The sequence below is a fragment of the Sus scrofa genome, chromosome 5 (genome assembly GCF_000003025.6).
Source record: "Sus scrofa isolate TJ Tabasco breed Duroc chromosome 5, Sscrofa11.1, whole genome shotgun sequence".
Taxonomy (NCBI): Eukaryota; Metazoa; Chordata; class Mammalia; order Artiodactyla; family Suidae; genus Sus; species Sus scrofa.
Window position 1 is genome coordinate 33,831,037 of NC_010447.5, and position 21,958 is coordinate 33,852,994.

The window sequence follows — 21,958 nt, forward strand, 5'->3', positions numbered from 1 at the left end:
TAAGAATGCTCTCCAGCTTTATAACTTAAGGAACTTGAAAAAGATCAAACCAAAACCATAGCTAGCAGAAGGAAGAAAATAAAGATTAAAGGAAAGATGAATGAAATAGAGAATAGAAAAACAAAAAATCAGTGAACTGGAAGTTTTTTCTTCACAAACATCAACAGGAGTTCTGGTTGTGGCTCAGCAGATTAAGAACCCAGCATAGTGTCCGTGAGGATATGGGTTCAATCCCTGGCCTTCTTTGGTGTGTTAATGGTCCAGCATTGCTGCAAGCTGCAGCTTAGGTCAGATGCAGCTTGGATCTCCTGTTGCCATGGCTGTGGTGTAGGCCTGCAGCTGCAGCTCCGATTTAACCCCTGGCCCAGGAACTTCCATATGCTACAGGTATGGCCATAAAAAGGGGGGAAAAAGTGAAAGTGATGACATCACTGTAAGTTCTATTCAAATGAAAAGGATTATAAGAGAGTACTGTGAATAGTGTATACCAGCAAATCAAAGAACCTAGATGAAATGGACAAATTACTAGAAATATAAAACCTAGCAAGACTGATCACAAAGAAATAGAAAATCTGAATAGACTATAAGGTAAGGAGATTGAATCAATAATAAAAGAAATCTCAGGACTAGAAAAGCCCTGGCTTCACCAGTGAATTCTACAAAAGAGTTAAAGAACTATCAGTCCTTCTCAAACTTTTCCAAAATATCAAACAGTACTTCCTAATTCATTCTGCAAGGCCAGTGTTACTTTGATAACAAAGCCAGATAAGGACATTACAAGAAAAGAAAACTGTAGACCAATATCTCTTATAAACATTGATTTAGAATTCTTCAACAAAATACTAGTAAAGAGAATGCAGCCACATACTAAAAGGATTTTATATCATGGCAAAGTGGGATTTGTTCTTGGAATGCAAAGACGGTACAACATGAAAATTGATCAGTGTAATACACCACATTAACTGAAAGAAGAAAAAACATGATCACCTCAATTGATGCAGAAAAAGCATTTGACAAAATTCAATACCTTTTCATGATAAAAGCATTAAAAAAAACCAAACAAACCCAGGAATAGAAGGGAAACCACCTCAACATAATAAATGTTGAGCCATATATGAGAAACTCACAGCAAACATTCTTAATAGTGAAAGACTGAAAGCTTTCCCCCTAACATCAGGAACAAGGCAAGGATCCCCATTTTCACCACTTTTAAGCATATAAGCATAGTACTGGAAGTTCTAGCCAGAGCAGTTAGGCAAGAAAAAGAAATAAAAGGCATCCACATTGAAAATAAAGAGGTCACTAGGCACTGAATCTGCCAAAACCTTTATCTTGTACTTCTCAACCTCCGGAACTGTGATAAATACACTGCAGTTTTTTATAAACTAAAAAAAAAAAAAGAAAAGAAAGAGGTAAAATAATCTGTTTGTAGGTGATATGGTCTTATATGTGAAAAACCCTGAAGATTCCACATCAAAAATTTTTTTAGAATGAATGAACTTAGCTAAGTAAGTAGCAGGATACAAAGTCAATGCGTAAAAATTAGTTGCATTTCTGTATACTTGTAATGCACAATCTGAAAAGGAAATTACAAAAACAGTTTCATTTACAGTGATATCAAAAGGGGTAGAATACTTAGGAATTAACTTAACCAAGGAGGTTAAACAACTACACAATGAAAACTACAAAACATTACTGAAAACAAAGAAGACATTGATAAATCTCATATTTATGGATTAGAAGACACATCTAATAATGATTTTTTAAAATATCTGTACTATCTAAAGAGATCTATAGGTTCAGTGCAATCCCTATCAAAGTCCCAATAATATTTTTTCAAAAAAAGAAAAACCTATCCTGAAATTCATATGGAATATCAAGGGACCCCAAATAGCCAAAACAATCTTAAAACTGGGAAACTTACACTTTGTGATTTCAAAACTTACTACAGAGCTACAGTAATCAGACCAGTGCAGTACTGACATAAATACAGACATATCAACCAGTGAAATAGAATAGAGAACTCATAAATAAACCCTCACATATATGGCCAAATAAGTTTTGAAAAGGTTACAAAGACCATTCAGTGGGGAAACGTCAACAAATGCTTTTGGGACAAATGGATATTCATATGCAAAAGAATAAACTTGGACCTTTACTTAAAACCATGTACAAACATTAACTCATATTGGATCAAAGACCTAAGTATAAGATATAAAACAATAAGATTCATAGAAAAAAACCCAGGACAAAAGCTTTACCACATTAGATTTGGCAATTCTTTCTTGGCTATTATACCGAAAGCATGGCAACAAAAGCAAAATTAGACAGGTTGGACTTAATGGAAAATAATTTCTTATATCAAAAGACACTATCAATAGAGTGAAAAGGCAACTCATAGAGTGGGAGAAAATATTTGCAAATCATATGTTTAAAAAGAGATTCTTATCTAGCCTATGTAGAGAACTTGTAAAACTCAACAGCAAAAGAACAAACAGCCTGGTTCAAAAATGGGGAAAGGACTTGAATAAATATCTCTCCCAAGAAGATATTAATAAGCACATGAAAAGATGCTCAGCATCACTAATCATTAGGGAAATGGAAATTAAAACTGCAGTGAGATACCACCTTATAACTTTTAGGGTGGCTAATTAAAAAGAAAAAAACAGAAAACAACAAGTATCAGTGAGGATGTGGAGAAACTAGAACCCCTGTGCATTGCTGGTAGGAATGTATATGGTACAAGCACTATAGGAAACATGGAAGTTCCAAAAACATTAAAAATAGAATTACCAAATGATCCAGCAGTACTATTTCTGGGTATGTATCCAAAGTAATTGAAAATAGAGTCCTGAGGAGGTATTTGTGCATCCATGTCCAGAGCACCATTATTCACAGTAGCCAAAAGGTGGATAAATATCCATCAATGAATGGATTAGCAAATTTTGGTCTGTAGTCAGTGAATATTATTTAGCCTTAAAAAGGTAAGAAATTCTGACATATGTCACAGCATGGATGTAATGGTGAGGGTGTTAATGCTAAATGAGATAAGACAAGCACAAAAAGATAAATACTGTACAATATCACTTAGATGAGATATTTGCAATAGTCAAACTTATAAAAACAGAAAGGAGAATGGTGGTCGCCAGGATTTGGGCAGAGGAGAAATGAGTTGTTGATTAATGGCTAGAGAGTTTCTTTTCTACAAGATGAAAACATTCTCAAGCTAGATTGCAAAATATCGAATATATTTAATACTAGCAAATTGTTCACTTAAAAGACAAATAAGATGGGCATTCCTGCTGTGGCTCAGTGGGTAAAGGATCCAACTTTGCTGCAGATGTGGCTTGTATTTGATCCCTGGCCTGAGAGAACTTCATATGCTGTGTGATTGTGGCCAAAAAAGGGGGGGAAAAACAGGTTAGATGGTAAATTGTTAATATGTTATGTTGTTTTACCACAGTTTTTAAAATTAGAAAAAGAAAGCTATCTGAAGGTGAGACAGAATACAATTTTCCAGAGTTTCTAACAGAAGCTTTTTGATATTTTCAAGAACTTTATATGTTGGTATACTGATTCTTTTGTATGTTTAACTTCATTTCAAAACTTATGACTTTTCCTTTATATAGGAGTATAGATGGATCACTCTTACTTCTCTCTTTTTTATTTTTAATTTATTGTATTGAAGTATAGTTGATTTACCATATTGTATTAGTTTCTGGTTATACATCTATATATATTTTTTTCATTTTCTTTTCCATTATGGTTTTTTATAGGGTATTGAATATAGTTCCCTTTGTTATATAGTAGAACCTTATTATTTATTTTTTCTATGTATAATAGTCTGTATCTGCTAGTCCCAAACTCCTAATTTACTACTCCTCCACCCCCCATATCACTTAGCAACCACAAGTCTGTCCTTTATGTTTGTGAGTCTTTTTCTGTTTTGTAGATAAGTTCATTTGTGTTGCATTTTAATTTCTGCATATAAGTGATATCATATTTGTTTTTCTGACTTACTTCCCTTCATACTATACTCTATAAGTCCATTCACATTGGGGCAAATGGCATTATTGCATTCTTTTTTTTTTTTTTTGTCTTTTTGTCTTTTTTTGTCTTTGTTGTTGTTGTTGTCATTGTTGCTATTTCTTGGGCCGCTCCCGCGGCATATGGAGGTTCCCAGGCTAGGGGTTGAATCGGAGCTGTAGCCACCGGCCTACGCCAGAGCCACAGCAACGCGGGATCCGAGCCGCGTCTGCAACCTACACCACAGCTCACGGCAATGCCGGATCGTTAACCCACTGAGCAAGGGCAGGGACCAAACCCGCAACCTCATGGTTCCTAGTCGGATTCATTAACCACTGCGCCACGACGGGAACTCCCTGCATTCTTTTTTTAAGGCTGAGTAGTATACTGTTGTGAGTGTGTGTGTGTGTGTGTGTGTATATACCACATCTTTATCCATTCATCCGTCGATGGACATTTAGGTTGTTTCACAGAACAGAGGGGTGCACGTATCTTTCTGAATTAGAGTTTTGTCTGGATATACGCCCAGGAGTGGGATTGCTGGATCATATGGCAACTCTATTTTTAGGTTTTTTTTTTTTTTTTTTTTTTGAGGAAACATCATACTGTTTTCCATAGTGGTTGTACCAATTTACATTCCCACCAACAGTGTAGGATGGTTCCCTTCCTCCACACTCTCTCCAGCATTTAGTGTTTGTGGACTTATTAATGATGGCCATTCTGACCAATGTGAGGTGGTACCTCATTGTAGTTTTAATTTGAATTTCTTTAATAATTGATATTGAGCACCCTCTCACTTAGTCACATTTACTAAAAATAAACTCATTTCAGGATGGAGGTTGTGGGATGCTTATGAATGGAACAAATAAAAAGGAAGGGAGATTTTTCTGAGTTAATTGGCTAAAATCTCTTAGAGAAACATCACCTAAGAGAAATGGTCTATGCTAGAATTAGTTGGACAGTTTTACAACCCAGAGGCAATGCACGATGTATCTTAAGCTTCTGGAGAAAAGAAAGCTGTGCTAAAGAAGAGGCAGTGGGTTTCTGTCCATCCTAAGGAGGTGTATAGCAACGGCTCATGGGTATAAGCAAACATCTGGCTGAACCACTGATTTTATATATAGGTTAGAAGTCCAGAGCTAAAAATTTTTTGTGTATGTGGGTTCATGGTTTTGCAGATGTTCATTTTGGGTAGCCATCATATTTGTCAACTCAAGTTAATATATAGATTTAAATGAGACTATTCGTAAAACCTTGTAACATGCTTAATATAGTAGAGCTATTCAGTAAATGTTAGTGCTCATGTTTGAGTGCATTTGATTTTTTTCTGTGTTGTAAAAAGTGAATAAATTAGCCAGAAAATTTCCAAAAGTATATTGAAATCTCTTGAAACTCTAGAGTGTAGTTTATTGCTGTAATTTATATCATCCTGCGACTCCATGGCATACTTGTTCATAGTAGTTCCTGATAACTGACTCCTCTGATTTGGTTCCGGAAGGTCTTGTGGATTAGGAAGATACAGAGGGTGGATTCTAAAGAGAGTGAACTCTTTGGGAGGAATGACAGTGGGGTTTATGAGAAGTTACTGGAGGTGGAGCGTTTGCCTGCCATTGGCTAGAATGGGGTTTTAGAGCTGGAAAGGGACCTTGGAGGTGGTTTCGTCTAACCTCTCATTTTATGGCTGAGGAGATAAGTATAGAGAAGTGAGTTGTCTAATGTCACTGCTATACTGGAGAAGCTACAGTCCATGGCTCTCAAAATCCAATATCCAGAGGTCATAGAACATAAGCTATTGCATTTTCCTTTTCTTTTAAAAAGGCCATGTTAATGATAACATGTATAAATGATATTAACTTTAAAAATAGATCTTGCATATTAAATATTCATTAAAAGTTTAGACTTTTTAGTTTGTTTAAATAGATTAACTGAACAGTATTGCAGAAGTCTCATTAAAAAAAAAACCCTATTTTTAAGGAAACAAGTTCTTGACTTTTTCTTGCTACTTCTAGGTTAAGTCAGCAAACAAAGAAAACATGGTATTTTGAAGTATGATTAAACTCCTGATGCTGCAGCAGTGGCTAAGAATATTAATGGCCAGATCTAGGTAAGTTGAAGTTGACTTTTTAAAAAAAGCACTAAGTCCATAAATTACATTTTTATTTTTTTTTAAATTACATTTTTAAAGCTAGAGATTTTAGTAATGTTTTCTTGAATGCAATCAGTTTTGCCTCCTGATACAGTGTCACTGCCACCCCCGCCCCCCAAAAATCGGATAAATAGCTTTAATTAAACTAAGACAGTGTTTACTATTTAAAATAGCTGTCAGCACACTTGTTGCAATAATGATCTTCCTAAACAGTAGCTACCTTTTGTTCTTTTTTTTTTTTTTTTTTTTTTTTTTTTTTTTGACTATTCCTGTGTCATGCACAAGTTCCAGGGCCAGGGATCAAACTTACACCACAGTTGTGATAATGCCTGACCCTTAACCTGCTGTGCCACCAAGAAAACTCCAACCTTTTCTTCTTGGTTGTACCTTCATTACTTTCCTGTGTGACTTTCTGGAGGGAGTTTAGTAAGTCTGTTTGTGTTTTTGCTGAGTTATAAACTTGGCTGGGTATGATGATGAGATCATGTGGTTTTGCAATAAATGTTTACAGTGTTAGTGCATATTATTAGGTCTTACATAGCATAGATGGTCTCCAAGTATTAAGATGGTGATAAATGCAGAGTATCTAGTGTCTTGCCTTTCCTCTTGCCTAGGAGTTTGTGCTTCTGGAGAAGGAGTCAGAGATGTGGGTGAAAACTCCATGTTACAAAAGGTCTCCTTCTGTGTTGGAAGATTGACCACAACTGCCAGTGGTCCTGGCTGTTGCACAGTCTCACTCATACTAAGTCTAGTCTTTAACCTTGCTGAGACCTCCTTTTCCTTCTTGCCTGCCTCCATTTTCTCCCATTTCATCAGCCCTCTTCTTTCTTTGCTCCTTTCCTGACCAGACCTGATTGTCCATCACTCCAAAACCCTATATTGCCAATATCCTTTAATTTCCTTGTCCTCTTGCCCTCTGACCCTGGGTGAGTTGAACTGTTTATCCTCTGGACTGCTGAGCACAGCTAGAAAAATAGGATAATCTTACTTTCCAGCTTCTGCTAAGTCTCAGCATAGTCTCTTTAATCCTGCTAACCTTCCTTGGGTACCTCCTCAGTGAATCATCCTACTATTCACCTCAAGTCCTTCATTCTGCAAACTTGCCTTATATTTTGCAAAAGAGATTTGGGGTAACCGATGTTATGTATTCCAGCTTCTCTACTGTGGTCTACCCATCCTTATTTTCTTCCCTCTCTCAGAGAACGAGGCATTTCTCATCCTCTGGACAGACTTTTCAGTCTGGGCTCTGGAACTTATCCTCTCTAGCCTCTCTCTGTGTCTGACCCTGCAGCCATCTCTTTGTTTTTTCCTATATTCCTTAACCTTTACTGATGTACTGATTGCAAACCTGCATAAATTGATTTCATCTTAAAACAGTAGATAACTCAGGAAACACATTTTCTTTTGAAAGCGTGTTCATCCATACCCTATGGCTTAGGCTTTCCTTTCTCACTCTTTCTTGAAAGGGCCTTTTCCATTCTCTGAAGGACTGCTTCCTTACCTTCTATTTACTCGTTGCCATTTGGTTTCTGCCTCTACCTAACACTCCACCGTTGATGGAACCCTCCTTCCTGACACTTTCTTTTCTTAGTTTGTACTATTCTGATTGTTTTTCTTCTTCACTTGCTTTTCTCTATTCTAGTATTTACACATTTGTGTTCCCCAGAATTTCAACTGCAGATTTCTCTTTGTACTGTTTCTGAGCAGAGTCTTCTGTTTTATAGCTTTAGATGCCACGTGCCCCAATATATTACCTCTTCCCTCAAACCCATTGCCATGTACTTAACTCTTTACTGCATGTCTCCGTTGGGTTATTCTCTGGAATCTCAGTTTAACATGTTTAAAGCTGAACTAACCACTATCACATCTGCTTGAAGACCTGAGGTTTTTCCTCTCTCATGTAATGGCACCAGCAACCTTTAACTGCTTCACTGGAGACTGCCTCTTACTTCCTGTCACATAGTCACACAGTGCTGCTGGCTTGTCTTCCTAAATATTTCTTAAACATTCATCGTTTTCATCTTTAGTCTTAATGTTGCTGTTGTGGTTTTAAGTCTTTGGTTTGTTTCATTTTCCAATAGTTACTAGCTCCCCTTCCTCTGAGCTAAACTCCCACTAGAAATTATCCTGCAGATGGAGATACCTAAAATGAAGTCCTAACCACCTCACATTTCTCCTTAAAATACTTCAGTGAGTTTCCATCATGTGTAGGATGAAATGATTTCTCTTTGGTATGGCATACCAGGCTTTTGTGTCACATGTTATTCTTTTTTGTTAATTATTTTTGCACTGGTACCATCTCAAATGCTGCTTTCTCCCCTGCCTAATCAGAAAGTTGGTTGCTCCTTTCTTTGTACCCACAGAATTCTTCTCGTGTTCTACTCTAAGGTTTGTCATCATGCATTATCTATTGATACCTCTATCTTTCTCTTTAGACTCATAACTCTTCAGAGGTATATCTTTTGGCTTAGTCATCTTTATGCCGTGGTACTTAGCTGGCATATTAGTTAGAGCAAATCACCAAGTATGGTCTTTTTTTCCCTTCTATATATTAAGATTTTATTTATCGTTACATCATCACACATTTTCCCTAAACTTATTTTTTAAAATATGGTTGATTTACAATGTTGTATTAGTTTCTGGTGTACAGCAAAGTGATTCAGTATTACATAGATATGTATGTATATTCCTTTTCATATTCTTTATTTTTTAAATTTATTTATTTATTTATTCTTTGTCTTTTGGGGGCCGCACCTCCGGTATATGAAAGTTCCCAGGCTAGGGGTCCAGTCAGAGCTGTTGCCTCCAGCTTACACCACAGCCACAGCAAAGCCGGATCCTTAACCCACTGAGCGAGGCCAGGGATCGAACCCGAAACCTCATGCTTCCTAGGCGGATTCACTTCCACTGCGTTACCACGGGAACTCCCCTTTTCATATTCTTTTCCATTATGGTTTATTACAAGATATTGAATATAGTTCCTTGTGCTATATAGCAGGACCTGTTGTTCATCTGTTTTATCATACTTTCTCATTGGTATGGCATACCAGCCTTTTGTGTCACATGTTAGTCTTTTTCTAACAGTGAAAAGTAGTCTGTTTAAGTAGTATATAAGTAATCTGTTTCTGCTAATCCCATACTCCTGATTTATCCCACCTCCACCCTCTTCCCCTTTGGTAACCATAAGTTTGTCTTCAATGTCTGTGAATCTGTTTCTGTTGTGTAAATAAGTTCATTTGTGTCATGTTTTAGATTCCACATGTAGGTGATATCATGTGGTATTTATCTTTCACTGTCTCACATACTTCACTTAGTATGATCTCTAAGTCCATCCATGTTGCTATGAATGGCATTATTTCATTCCTTTTTATGCCCGAGTAATACTCCATCACACACACACACACACACACACACACACACTCTTTTTTTTTTTTGGTCTTTTTACCATTTCTTGGGCCGCTCCCGCGGCATATGGAGGTTCCCAGGCTAGGGGTCTAATCAGAGCTGTAGCTGCCAGCCCATGCCAGAGCCACAGCTACGCAGAATCCAAGCCGAGTCTGCGACCTACACCACAGCTCATGGCAATGCCAGATCGTTAACCCACTGAGCAAGAGCAGGGATCGAACCCGCAACCTCATGGTTCCTAGTCGGATCCGTTAACCACTGAGCCACAACAGAAACTCCACCCCCACATACTCTTTATCCCTTCATCTGTTGATGGACATTTTGATTGCTTCCATGTCTTGACTATTATCAATAGTGCTGCTATGAACATAGGGGTTCATGTATCTTTTTGAATTGGTTTTATCCAGATATATGCTCAGGAGTGGGGAATGCTGGATCATATAGCAACTCTATTTTTAGTTTTTTGAGGAACCTCCATACTGTTTTCCATGATGTGCTGCGCCAAAATTTACATTGCCACCAACAGTGTAGGAAGGTTCCCTTTTTCCCACACCGTGTCTAGCATTTATTATTTGCGGACTTTTTTTTTTTTTTTTTTTTTGCCACACCAGATTGTGAGAGGCATCATGTCATGCTTTGCATTTTTTCTTGAAAGTAGTGAAGAACCATGAAGAATTTTAAGCAAGTCTTAATCAGATTTATGTTTTAATGTTTAGTAGGTTCTTATGCTTCCTTTCGTCTTCCTTTTTTTCTTCAAATGCTATCACGTCCATTCTGACTTTTTCCCTTGTTTATAAGTGAAGTTTTGAATTTTTCCTTTGTTCACCTGGAGAAATCTTGAACACTTAATGTCACTATAACCTCTTATTTCTAGCCTTCTGTGGGAAAAGATTAGATACACTCTCAGTTTTCCCAGTATTCTCTGTGTTATTGCTTGAATTTTGGGTTGCCTTTCTCTCTAAATGAACTATTGCAGATTTATTTTTGTTTTTTATTAACCAATAAACTCTTGTCTGGTGGGCTACTTAAAGAATACTATAGTGAGTAGTATAAATCAAATACTTACTTACCTAGCCATCCTTTCGGAAATTTATGAAAAGACAGACACAAAATTCCTGATAAGCTATAAAGGGTTAATTCCATGAATGACTTTAATAGTCTTATGTGTGAGGCCTTAAATTGGTTTATTTGAAACAATTTTTGTTTCTTTTTGGCTGCCCCCATGGCATTAGGAAGTTCCCTGGCCAGGGATTGAACCCATGCCACAGCATGACAATGCTGGGTCTTTAACCCAGGGAACCACAGAGGAACTCCTTAGGTAATTCTAAAATAGCCAGACCTTTGCAAATTAAATTGAGATTTCTGTGAAGTCTACCTCACAAAATTATTGTTGTTGTCACTGAGCAAAATTTACCAGCCAATTGGGTGAAATCTAGCTCTAGCCATTTACCTTGTTAGGCTTAACTTTCCTCATCAAAATACTGCAGGGCTTGTATTGGATGATTTCTAAAGTTTTTTTCTGTCTTATGATTTTTTTATCCTACATCTAATAATTTTTTGCAAATTGTCTTTCATGTAGTGCTCACATGGTCTTCTGAAGAAGCCATGGGTAGCTGTTGTAGCTGTCCAGATAAAGACACTGTCCCAGATAACCACCGGAACAAGTTTAAGGTCAGTAAAATTCATTGAGTTGTATTTCTCACTACCTGACAGAATGCTCTTTTACCTCACTTAACATACTTATTACTTCCTTTACGTTTATCTTCAGATCCTTTCATTTTCCTTTTTGTCCATTCTGCCTTTTCTTGTTTTAACACATGATGACAACATTTTCTTACTGGCAGTTGTGAAATCCTCTTTTCTTTTCTTTTTCTTCAGTCTTCCATATCCAATTAGCTATATAATTCTGATAATATTGTCTTTTTTAAAAATCTTTTAACTATTTTTTTAAACTTGGAAGACATTTACATTTATTTTTACTTTCCCGCATCACCGGTCATGGGTATGAGTGGTAAATCTTATATCTCCATCAGAAAAACATAGCATTATTGAGTCCTATGAAGAACTTAATCTCTGGTTACGGTTAAGAGGTCCTGGATTTGGTCCATCAGCCCTCTTTGAAATCATCAATTGATAGTATTGTCCGTAGAATGCCATTTTATGGGTCCTGTCATTCACTCCCAGTCATTGTTTAATGGCGGGGAAATTTCTTAACTGCTTCCAGTCACCTCTGTGATCCATCTGCAGGTGACATCAAATTAATCTTCTTCTTTCATCATTCTAAAACTTTGGTGCTATTGTATTATCACCAAAACTAAATGTTCCATTCCTTACGTATCCAGAGACATTAGTATCTCTCATATTCTCACTTCACTCTGCTCTAAATCATAGTCTCTTGTTCACAATAACCCGGTGTAAGTCACAGTCCTTCATAGCTTTGTGACTTTGGGCAGGTTACATTATCACTAAGTCTTTGTTCATTAGCATGTAACAGAGAAAATTGTATTACCTGTAGTATAGAACTGGTGCGAGTGAAAAAAAAAAAAAGGGATTGGTGTGAGTATTAAATGACAAAAATACAAGGAAAGCACTTTCCCCACTAGGTTCTCCCTAAGCGTTATCTATTCTTCATAGTCTCTGGCCATTTTCTGAAACTCAGCTGTGTAAGGCCTTCCCTTATATGACTCAGTGCCAGTCCTGTCTTGGTCTCTCTGAACACACCTTGTTGTCTCTGCTGTAGCACTGCATCTTCAGAATGTGCCTCTCAACTCCTGACCCATCAACTCTTCCTCTTAATTTTATTTCCTATCTAACTTTAATTATACTCAAAGCCCAGCTAAAGTTCCTTCTCTACGTATGTGAAGTGTTGTTCTCCAACAACCCTCAGCCATAGTTCATCCATTGTACAGCCTCTCTTGCACTCATGTGTAAATTAATCACGTACAGTTTTGTGGTGTTGACTTTGTGTTTGTCTATCTTATCTCCTCAGAGGGAATGTGAGTTTTGTGGATATGAACCGGTTTACACCGCCACACAGTCCATGCCCTGTACACATGGTAGTTGATGATTTAACTAATAGAGGAGCAAATAACTGAACCAATCAGCCACAGTACATTTTCCTGGCCAATTAGTGAAATATTTATAGGACTGTCAAGTGGGAGCATATAGGTTAGCACTAATTAAACCTTCTTTTTTAGGTCATTAATGTGGATGATGATGGAAATGAGTTAGGTTCTGGCATAATGGAACTTACAGACACAGAACTGATTTTATACACACGCAAGCGTGACTCGGTAAAATGGCACTACCTCTGCCTCCGACGCTATGGCTATGATTCAAATCTCTTTTCTTTTGAAAGTGGTCGAAGGTGTCAAACTGGACAAGGTAGGTAGAGCCTTTATTTTTTTTTTTTCTCCAAACATTATCGCATTTGAAATATTATTCTTTCAGTTATTCTGTATATAATGTTTAAATAATATTTTATTTTTATCCTCATAGGAAAAAATTCTCAAATAAGTGGGTTTTTAAAAAAGATAACAGTACACTGTATATTCATTTATCAAACATTTATTAAGCGTGTTTTCTATGTTTAGAATTTTGACGCATATTAACTTTAAAATTTGCCGTAAGTAAATGATTAGTCCCAGTAAATTGCCTGTGTGTCTTTACTGTTAGAACTTGGGGGAAAGAACTTATTAAACTTTGGAGTCAAACAGAACATGGTTTGATTTTTTGATGTTGTTGTTACCTACCACTTGAAAGTCTTTCGGCAAGTTTCATGACCTCTGTGGCATCAAATGTCTTCTCTATCAGAGGGAAATGGTAATCTGTACCTTATAGAATTATTGTAATAATTAAACAAGATAATCATTGTAAACCACAGAGCAAGGGCTTGTCAAACGGTAAAGGATCCCCTGGTATTAGTGAGTTGGGCTCCCCCTGCTGTTAAAAACCAGAGTAGAGTCAATGTGCAGATCTTGTTTTTGTCTTCCTTATTTTGAGCTGTCACCCACAGACAAAGGAAAATTATTCTGTGAACTTTCTTTTGAGTTTATGTTTTGAAACAGGGAATGTCATTAATTTATCAGACATTTCTTTTTAAGGCCTTTTTTGCTATTGGTGCACAGAATGCTTAACTGTACAATTTTGCTCTTTGGTGCTCCTGTATCTTTTTTAAAGATGTGGTGACTAGTTTTTTTCATCTGGTTTATTTATATTTGTAGGAATCTTTGCCTTTAAGTGTGCTCGTGCAGAAGAATTATTTAATATGTTGCAAGAGATTATGCAGAATAATAGTATAAATGTGGTGGAAGAGCCAGTTGTTGAAAGGAATAACCATCAGACAGAATTGGAAGTCCCCAGAACACCTCGAACACCTACAAGTAAGTGCCCATTTTCCCTCTTCTGTTATAAACTGTGGATTATGGGTATTTATTCTGTAATGTATTAGAAATTACCATTGACTAACATAAGTATAATGGTTATGAGTTTTCAAAAACTGTTAGCTGTAGTTATAAACATTTTTAATATCTTAAATATGAAAACATTACATGTTTCATATTATTTAAAGTGTGAGTGAAAAGTTGGAGCGGAGACGGGCGCTGTTTGTGCTCTGGTTTCTGCCTGAAACACCTTCCTTAATCCTCTGAGTACTGATTGTATTCTCTTTCATTTTATTTTCTCTGCCCTACCCCATCTCCTGCTTTTCTTCTCAAACCACTAAACAAACAAAAACTCAGCTCCAGGGTTTGCTGCTCAGAACTTACCCAATGGATATCCTCGATATCCGTCATTTGGAGATGCTTCATCCCATCCCTCAAGCAGACATCCTTCTGTGGGAAGTGCACGCCTGCCTTCAGTAGGTGAAGAATCTACACATCCTTTGCTTGTGGCTGAGGAACAAGTATGTGCTCCTGTCGAAAAATATTGTGTGGGGTCCTAGTGTTATTATGCTAATAATACTTAAAGTTTTTAGTTTAAATTTTAGTCATTTACTGTTTGTATATGACTTTTGCAGTGAAGACTCAGAGGAAATAGCATATATGGGCTGACATATGCGCAAACGTGTATATGTGTTGAGGGAAACTTATTAGCATTATAGTAAGTTTTAGGGAGTTCGCACCAGAGGTGGGTTAACAGGACATAACTAACATGCTACAATAACCTCCAATGAATGCTTTTTATATTATGGTTTTTGTAATTAGTGGACTTCTAGCATTAAGGCATATTTTGTTGTTGTCAGTGTTTGAACAGAGCAAGTTAATATTCCTGACTTTTCTGTTTTCCTTTTAGGAATGAAATATCTGGTTGAACACTGTCTGTGTATTACTTATCTTTTGTTAACAATGTGATTATTTATCATTAAGAAGTTTTTTCTGTTTTTTTTTTTTTTTTTTTTGTCTGTTTTGGCTTTTTGGGCCACCATGTACCACGGTGGTAAAAGTGCTGCATCCCACCTACTAGACCACCAGGGAACTCCTGAAATTTTTACTGTTTTAAAATCCATTTCTTTATGTTCTTTACTTGGTAAATGAGTTCTTATATGCTATGATTATATCCATCAGTTTTAAATTGTATTTTCGAGATTTTCCAAATTTTATTATTTACATATATCCCCCTAAAATACCATGAGCTTTTCTAAGTAGTGATAATTTCCTGGTATGTGGTATTTATTTTATATCTGTATATTTACAGAACTCTTATTAAATTTAGTAGGGGAGGAATTCCCATTGTGGCTCAGCGGAAACAAACCTGCCTAGTATCCATAAGGATGCAGGTTTGATCCATGGCCTTACTCAGTGGGTTAAGGATCTGGCGTTGCTATGAGCTGTGGTGTAGGTCACCAGTGCCACTCAGGTCCCCTGTGACTGTGGCTGTGGCTTATGTCAGCACCTGTAGGTCCAATTTGACCCCTAGCCTGGGAATCTCTGTGTGCTGTAGGTGCAGCCCTTAAAAGAAAAAAAAAATTAGTAGGGGAGTTCCCACTATGGCACAGTGGGTTAAGGACCCAGCATTGCTGCAGCTGTGTTATAGGTCACAGCTGCAGCTCAGATTGATCCCTGGCCTTGAAACTTCTGTTTTGGCAGGTTTGGCCAAAAAAAGAGTCTAGTAGGGTTTATCCCTTTGTACAGTCAGATCATCTATAAATATTGATAAATTTATCTCTTTTTAATACCTATTATTTCCTGTTTCTAAATCATGTTTTAATGCATTGTTGAGAATTTCTAGAACATTAAAGTGATAATCTCTATTTATTCCTGATTTTTTTTACAGAATGCTTATTATGTTTCACCATCAAGTATATTTTATTTTTATTTATTTATATATTTACTTATTACAGTGTAGTTAATTTACAATGTTGTGCCAATTTCTGCTGTACAGAAGAGTGACTCAGTATGTGTGTGTGTGTGTATACATTCTTTCATTTGTGTGTGTGTGTGTGTGTATGCGTGTGTGTCTTTTTTTAGGGCCTCACCCACAGCACATGGAATTTCCCAGGCTAGGAGTCAAATCAGAGCTACAGCTGCCAGCTTACGCCACAGCCACAGCAGCTCAGGATCCAAGCCGTGTCTACAACCTACACCACAGGTCACAGCAATGCTGGATCCTTAACCCACTGAGCGAGGCCAGAGATCCAACCCACATACTCATGGATACTAGTTGGGTTCTTAACCTGCTGAGCCATGACGGGAACTCCTATGTATTATTTTCCATCATGATCTCTGGAGATTGGATATAGTTCCCTATGTTATACAGTAAGACCTTATTGTTTATCCATTCTAAATGTAATAGTTTGCATATCTTAACCCCAAACTCCCAGTCCATCTCACTCACTCCCCCCTCCCCTCTGGCAACCATCAAATAAATTTCAAAGTAGTTATTCTTTCATCAAGCTAGGAAGACATTTCTACATCCCCCCCCACCCGCAACACACACTAGTCTATTATTAAAAAATAGGTATAGAAGCTTTGAAATAGGAATATGTTTAAAGAGAAAGTTAATAAAATTAATTGATACGGTAAGGTACATTTTTTGACTTTTTTTTTTTTTCTCTGCCTTGCCCACAACATGTGCAAGTTCCCAGGCCAGGGATCAAACCTGTGCCACAGCAGTGACCCCAGCCACTGTAGTGACAATGCTAGATCTTTAACTGCTGCACCACAGGAGAACTCCTCGCATGTATTTTTTTTTTTTTTTAAGCAAGTTACCCATTCATTTTCCTGTTTTGTTTTAGGTACATACCTATGTCAACACTACAGGTGTGCAAGAAGAGCGGAAAAACTGCACAAGCGTGCATGTCCCATTGGAGGCAAGAATTTCTAATGCTGAAAGCAACACGCCAAAAGAAGAACCAAGTAGTATTGAGGACAGGGACCCTCAGATTCTTCTTGAACCAGAAGGAGTCAAATTTGTCTTAGGACCAACCCCTGTTCAAAAGCAATTGATGGAAAAAGAGAAACTGGAACAACTTGGAAGAGATCAAGTCAGCGGAAACGGTGCAAATAACACGGAATGGGACACTGGCTATGACAGTGATGAACGAAGAGACGTACCCTCTGTTAACAAACTGGTGTATGAAAACCTAAACGGGCTCTCCCTCCCCAGTGCCTCGGGGCTCAGGAGAGGGCGTCTGCCCTCCACCAGTACCTCAGACACCCAGAATATCAACAACTCGGCTCAGAGAAGAACTGCATTGTTAAACTACGAAAATCTACCGTCTTTGCCTCCTGTTTGGGAAGCCCGCAAGCTAAGTAGGGATGAAGATGACAATTTAGGACCAAAGACCCCATCTTTAAATGGCTACCATAATAATCTAGATCCAATGCATAACTATGTAAATACAGAGAATGTAACAGTGCCGGCAAGTGCTCACAAAATAGAATATTCTAGGCGTCGGGACTGTACACCAACAGTCTTTAACTTTGATATCAGGCGCCCAAGTTTAGAACACAGGCAGCTCAATTACATACAGGTTGACTTGGAAGGCGGCAGTGACTCTGACAACCCTCAGACTCCAAAAACGCCCACCACTCCCCTTCCACAGACCCCTACCAGGCGCACAGAGCTGTACGCTGTGATAGACATCGAGAGAACTGCTGCCATGTCAAATTTGCAGAAAGCACTGCCGCGAGACGATGGTACATCTAGGAAAACTAGACACAATAGTACTGATCTGCCCATGTGAGCCCGGAAAGCATTATACTGTTTGCACCTTTGTGAAGTTTTTAAAAATGAAGATGCAAGTGCTTCATTTTTATTTCTAAACACTAACTCCTTTTATAGACTTATACATTTTTTTTTCTGAATATTTCATGTGCTTCTTTAAAGGGAATTAATATAGAACAGGTACTCATTAAAGAACACTAATTTCATTATATACTACTCATTACTGTACAGCAGCATTCCCATTTTCACAGTGCCTATTCAAAATGAGGGTTGAAATGAGTGACATGCTGGTCGATTTTTATCAAGATTCTGGACTCACGCATATCATTCATATGTAAGTCATGGTTGGCATTTAAAACATTTTATAAAGCCTCTTGATAATGTGCATTGCTGACAGATAACTCTAGGCATTGAAAGTAATATTTGTAGATTCACTATTCATGGTATGTGGCCTCCAGCATGTAACATGAGGAATCTTTTTTTTTTTTTCCATTAATTGTAGGCTTTTTGACTTGAGCCAAAACATATGTAAAGGAAATAGAAGTACCACACCTCCTTATGCACCAGTCAGTTCCTTTGCCTTCAGCGTTTCTAGAAAGAATCCAGCGCACATGACTATGGTTTGCCGTTGATGTGTTGAAAGGCAGGAAAGAGACAAGGTTTTCTGTGTATTCATCTCATGATGTCATTTGAAGGGCATGTCCAGATATCTTAATCAGAATTACAAATAGGCTCAAGAATCCGTCTCAGGTCACTTTACCCAAAAACATTTGAAAATCTGAACCATGAATCTCCTAAAAGTTTCTCTCCTACAGATTATTAACCATAGATAGCATTGTTTTCTGGAGGCATTTGTGCCATTAGGTTGCCATTTACCTTCATTTGTTTCCTTTGGTGTTTGGGATGTCTAATTTTGTTGCTTCATGTCTTTTTCAGTTTAAAATGTTTGAGTTTGTATATAGTTTTGAAATTGGATTCTGTGTTCATTGTTGTTTAGTTTGCATCTTTGTCAAATTATGGTTTTGAAGGTTCATTTGGAATTTACTGTTATTCTATAACAGGTTTGCCCTTGTCCAGTATTTATTTATATGCTGTTTACTTTTCAAGCTGATAAAAGCATTCTCTCAATTTTAAATTTCACTTGGGTCCGTAGGTGATCTCTTTAGCAGCTGAGGGAAAAAAAAAAAAAAAAAAAAAGCTCCTTTTAACATGCATCAAGTTCCCTAAAGGTACTGTGTTTCTTCGGTGAGCACTCGCCCCAGCACTTTAGCAGGATTCCCCTCCGTCACAGTGCTGCTCAGCTCTGCTGCCCTTTCATTCATAGCTGGATCTTGGATTATCCCTTGATTGCAATAGAATGTTAACCAGCATAGCAGGTACAGTGGAAGTCTGTAGCAATGAGATTCCTAATTTAGGATTGAAAATGAATTGAGGTTTCCGTAAACTGAGGAGAATCCCTGTGTCTAACTCTTGGAAAATCAAGAATTTTCCAGTTTCCCAAACCTCAGAGAAGACAAGAAAAAGTAGAGTGGAAAGAAGGTTTGATAACCGTGCAAAATATTTCAGTTTCCTCAAAATATGAGGACGTCTGAGAGTATGATCTGGATTTACCAGATGTAACTAAGGCTAATTTAGCATGAAAAAGTTTCAGTCATATATCATCTAATCTGTTCCATAAATGGCCTCATTATAGGACAGTGAATGGACTAGCAAAATAATAGGGTGGGACCATTATAAAGAAAATAAATTATTAAAGATGTCTATCATTTTCGTGCCATTGGTTTATGTGCATAGCAGAATTTTCTTTCTTTTTGCCTGTGAATTTGGTGCTTACTTAAGTGTTCACTGTTCTCTAAAGAGAGCAGTAGTATGGATGTGCAGTTTCCATTTTTAACGTACTGTTCCATTTATACTTTTTTCTGAGCAGATTGCTAATTGTGCCAAATTTGTATGATGAATTTTGTAATGTGGAATAAGAATCATGATGGAACCAGTGCACATGGTTTTCTCCAAAACAAGCAGTCAAGACAGAACGTGAACCTCCAAATGAAAGGGCTGACCTATTTTCTTTCTCATTTTGGAGGTTGGATACTTTCTTTTCTTTCTTTTCCTCATCCTTTTCATTTTTCCTTCCAGATTTGATTAGTTTTTATATTTTTAAAGTAACGATAATATAACCATTACAGTTTATTCTTTAAATAATGTGTGCTTTAAAAACCAAAATGGGACCAATCTGTCTGCTAAGAATTTGATTTTAGGTACTACGAGTATTAGGAAAGATGTATACAACCGGTGTTAACTTCTAGAAGTCTCTGGAAGTCACCTGTGTTCTTATTTAATAAGTAACATAGAACACTATTTGTCCTTTGCAGTAGTCTAGTAATGGGCATTAAGCTCTGTCCTGGAAGAATGTACCAATTACTAGGTGCATTTTAGAATGAGATACTGTCTTGGGATATAATTGTGGCCATATGTTTCAGGTTTTCTGAAACACCTAATTTTAGATACTCTCTTCTTTGATAGTCCGTCTGATCCCACTTTTTGGTTCTGGAATTATAATCATTGTTCATATGTTTTCCCTCTAATAGAATCCTCTTTTATCCCTATAGAGCATAACAGCTTTTATCCCAGACCGGGGCTGGAAACTGATATGGGTATTACCTGTATTTTTTTCTTAGTGTGTTTTATTTCCCTGTTTCATCTAACTTTAAAAATGAAAATATGGTGCCTTCCCTCCCTCCAGGAAGATTGGCAAATAGTTCCTTTTATTTACTGCTGCTGTGGAGTGATGAGATATGCACTTTACTCTTGAAGACTCAGCAAAAAGCTTTTCACTTCTCAGTATATTCAGAATAGATCACATCTGGGACTTAAGAAAATTTGCCAAGCAATCTTTGTTTTTATAGATATTAATGTTGACCCCACAGTTCAATGTTAAGTCAAGCTAGTGTTTGTTTATCCCCCCCAGAGCTGTGGCACAACATATAAAAGTGTACCTCAATAATGTTCTATTAAAAATGGGACAGGGGCCTTATGTTTCCATAATTTCCCAATAATGTGCCACCATGTTTTTGCCTCAAGGTAAAGGTTTTAACAGGCTAAAAAGTATGTCCCACTTCCCTTTTGTGCTGTTCCTAACCCATAATGTCCAAGTGTTTTGTGCAATGTGTAGTGTGTGTGTATAAATATATATATATATATGTATATATACATATATATATATATATATATCTCCTTGAAATGGACATAACGTTAGAGACGACATTCAAAGTAACCTATGTATTGGCATCTTTCATATTTCTGATAGTGAGGTATATGGTACTAATTACCTTTTCCCTGATATTTGCCAAATTTGAATAAAGGCATTGGTACGAAATCACAGAATGTACAGAAAATGTTTTTGGCTTGAAAAATTAACAAATATTTTATGACATACCACAGTATACTCTGCCCAAACCAGCAACCTGTCTTTCTTGTTCTTCACATCCCTCTTCTTCATCCCTGTTTTTTTCTTTTCTTTTCTTTTTTTTAACACAGTTCTTTTGTAGCATCATTACAATTGCAATTCTATGACATTTGGACAATAATAGCATGGTATTAATAGTACAGTAGTCACCGGTGTGCCACATTTGCATTAGTAAATGCAAAATATACATTTTATAAAGGACAAATTTTGTTATGTTTTTATTTTCATTACATTGTATAATATTGTAAGATTATTGTATGTCCTAATTTGCATTATAAATGTTTTTTCCTACGTAAAGGCATAAATATAGCAACTTTGTATAAAGGTAGCTTATTAGATTTTTAATTTTTTCTTTTATAAAAAATTGTCTAACAGTGGGACTACCATTGCCAAATTGTATATGAAATATGAATTTTACCCCTATGGTTAATTTCTTTTATAAACATTCCATATATCTCTAATAAAAGACATAAGTGATACTGTACTATGCATAAATTGTATTTCAATGCTGTTTCAGATCAGCATTTTAAATTTTGGTTTGCATTTTTAATATTGGCAAAACTTACCACTGTTGATTAAACCTTATTGTATATGTAACAACATCTTTTGCCCTCTATCCCTCCCCACCCTTGTTCTCTATTTCTCCCTGTCAGTGCCAACTTCATACATTTTGTAGCATGGCAATAAAATATAACTTTTACACTGAGGCCGAGTGTGGCTTTTTGGAGGACGTGGAGATGGGAGGATTG

The 21,958-nt window shown here is 36.9% G+C and overlaps 1 protein-coding gene across 9 annotated transcripts in view; it reads left to right on the forward strand.

The window, feature by feature from the left end:
- FRS2 (fibroblast growth factor receptor substrate 2) overlaps positions 1-21,916 on the forward strand; it is a 127,521-nt gene extending 105,605 nt beyond the window's left edge. For 6 of the 9 annotated variants that reach the window (XM_021091057.1, XM_021091058.1, XM_021091062.1 and 3 more), the window contains 6 exons: positions 6,036-6,130; positions 11,157-11,248; positions 12,775-12,961; positions 13,801-13,959; positions 14,317-14,480; positions 16,812-21,916. In XM_021091057.1, the coding sequence (XP_020946716.1) occupies positions 11,183-11,248; positions 12,775-12,961; positions 13,801-13,959; positions 14,317-14,480; positions 16,812-17,762 (1,527 nt within the window). In that variant the 5' untranslated portion in view covers positions 6,036-6,130; positions 11,157-11,182 and the 3' untranslated portion in view covers positions 17,763-21,916. 9 annotated transcript variants of the gene reach the window in all.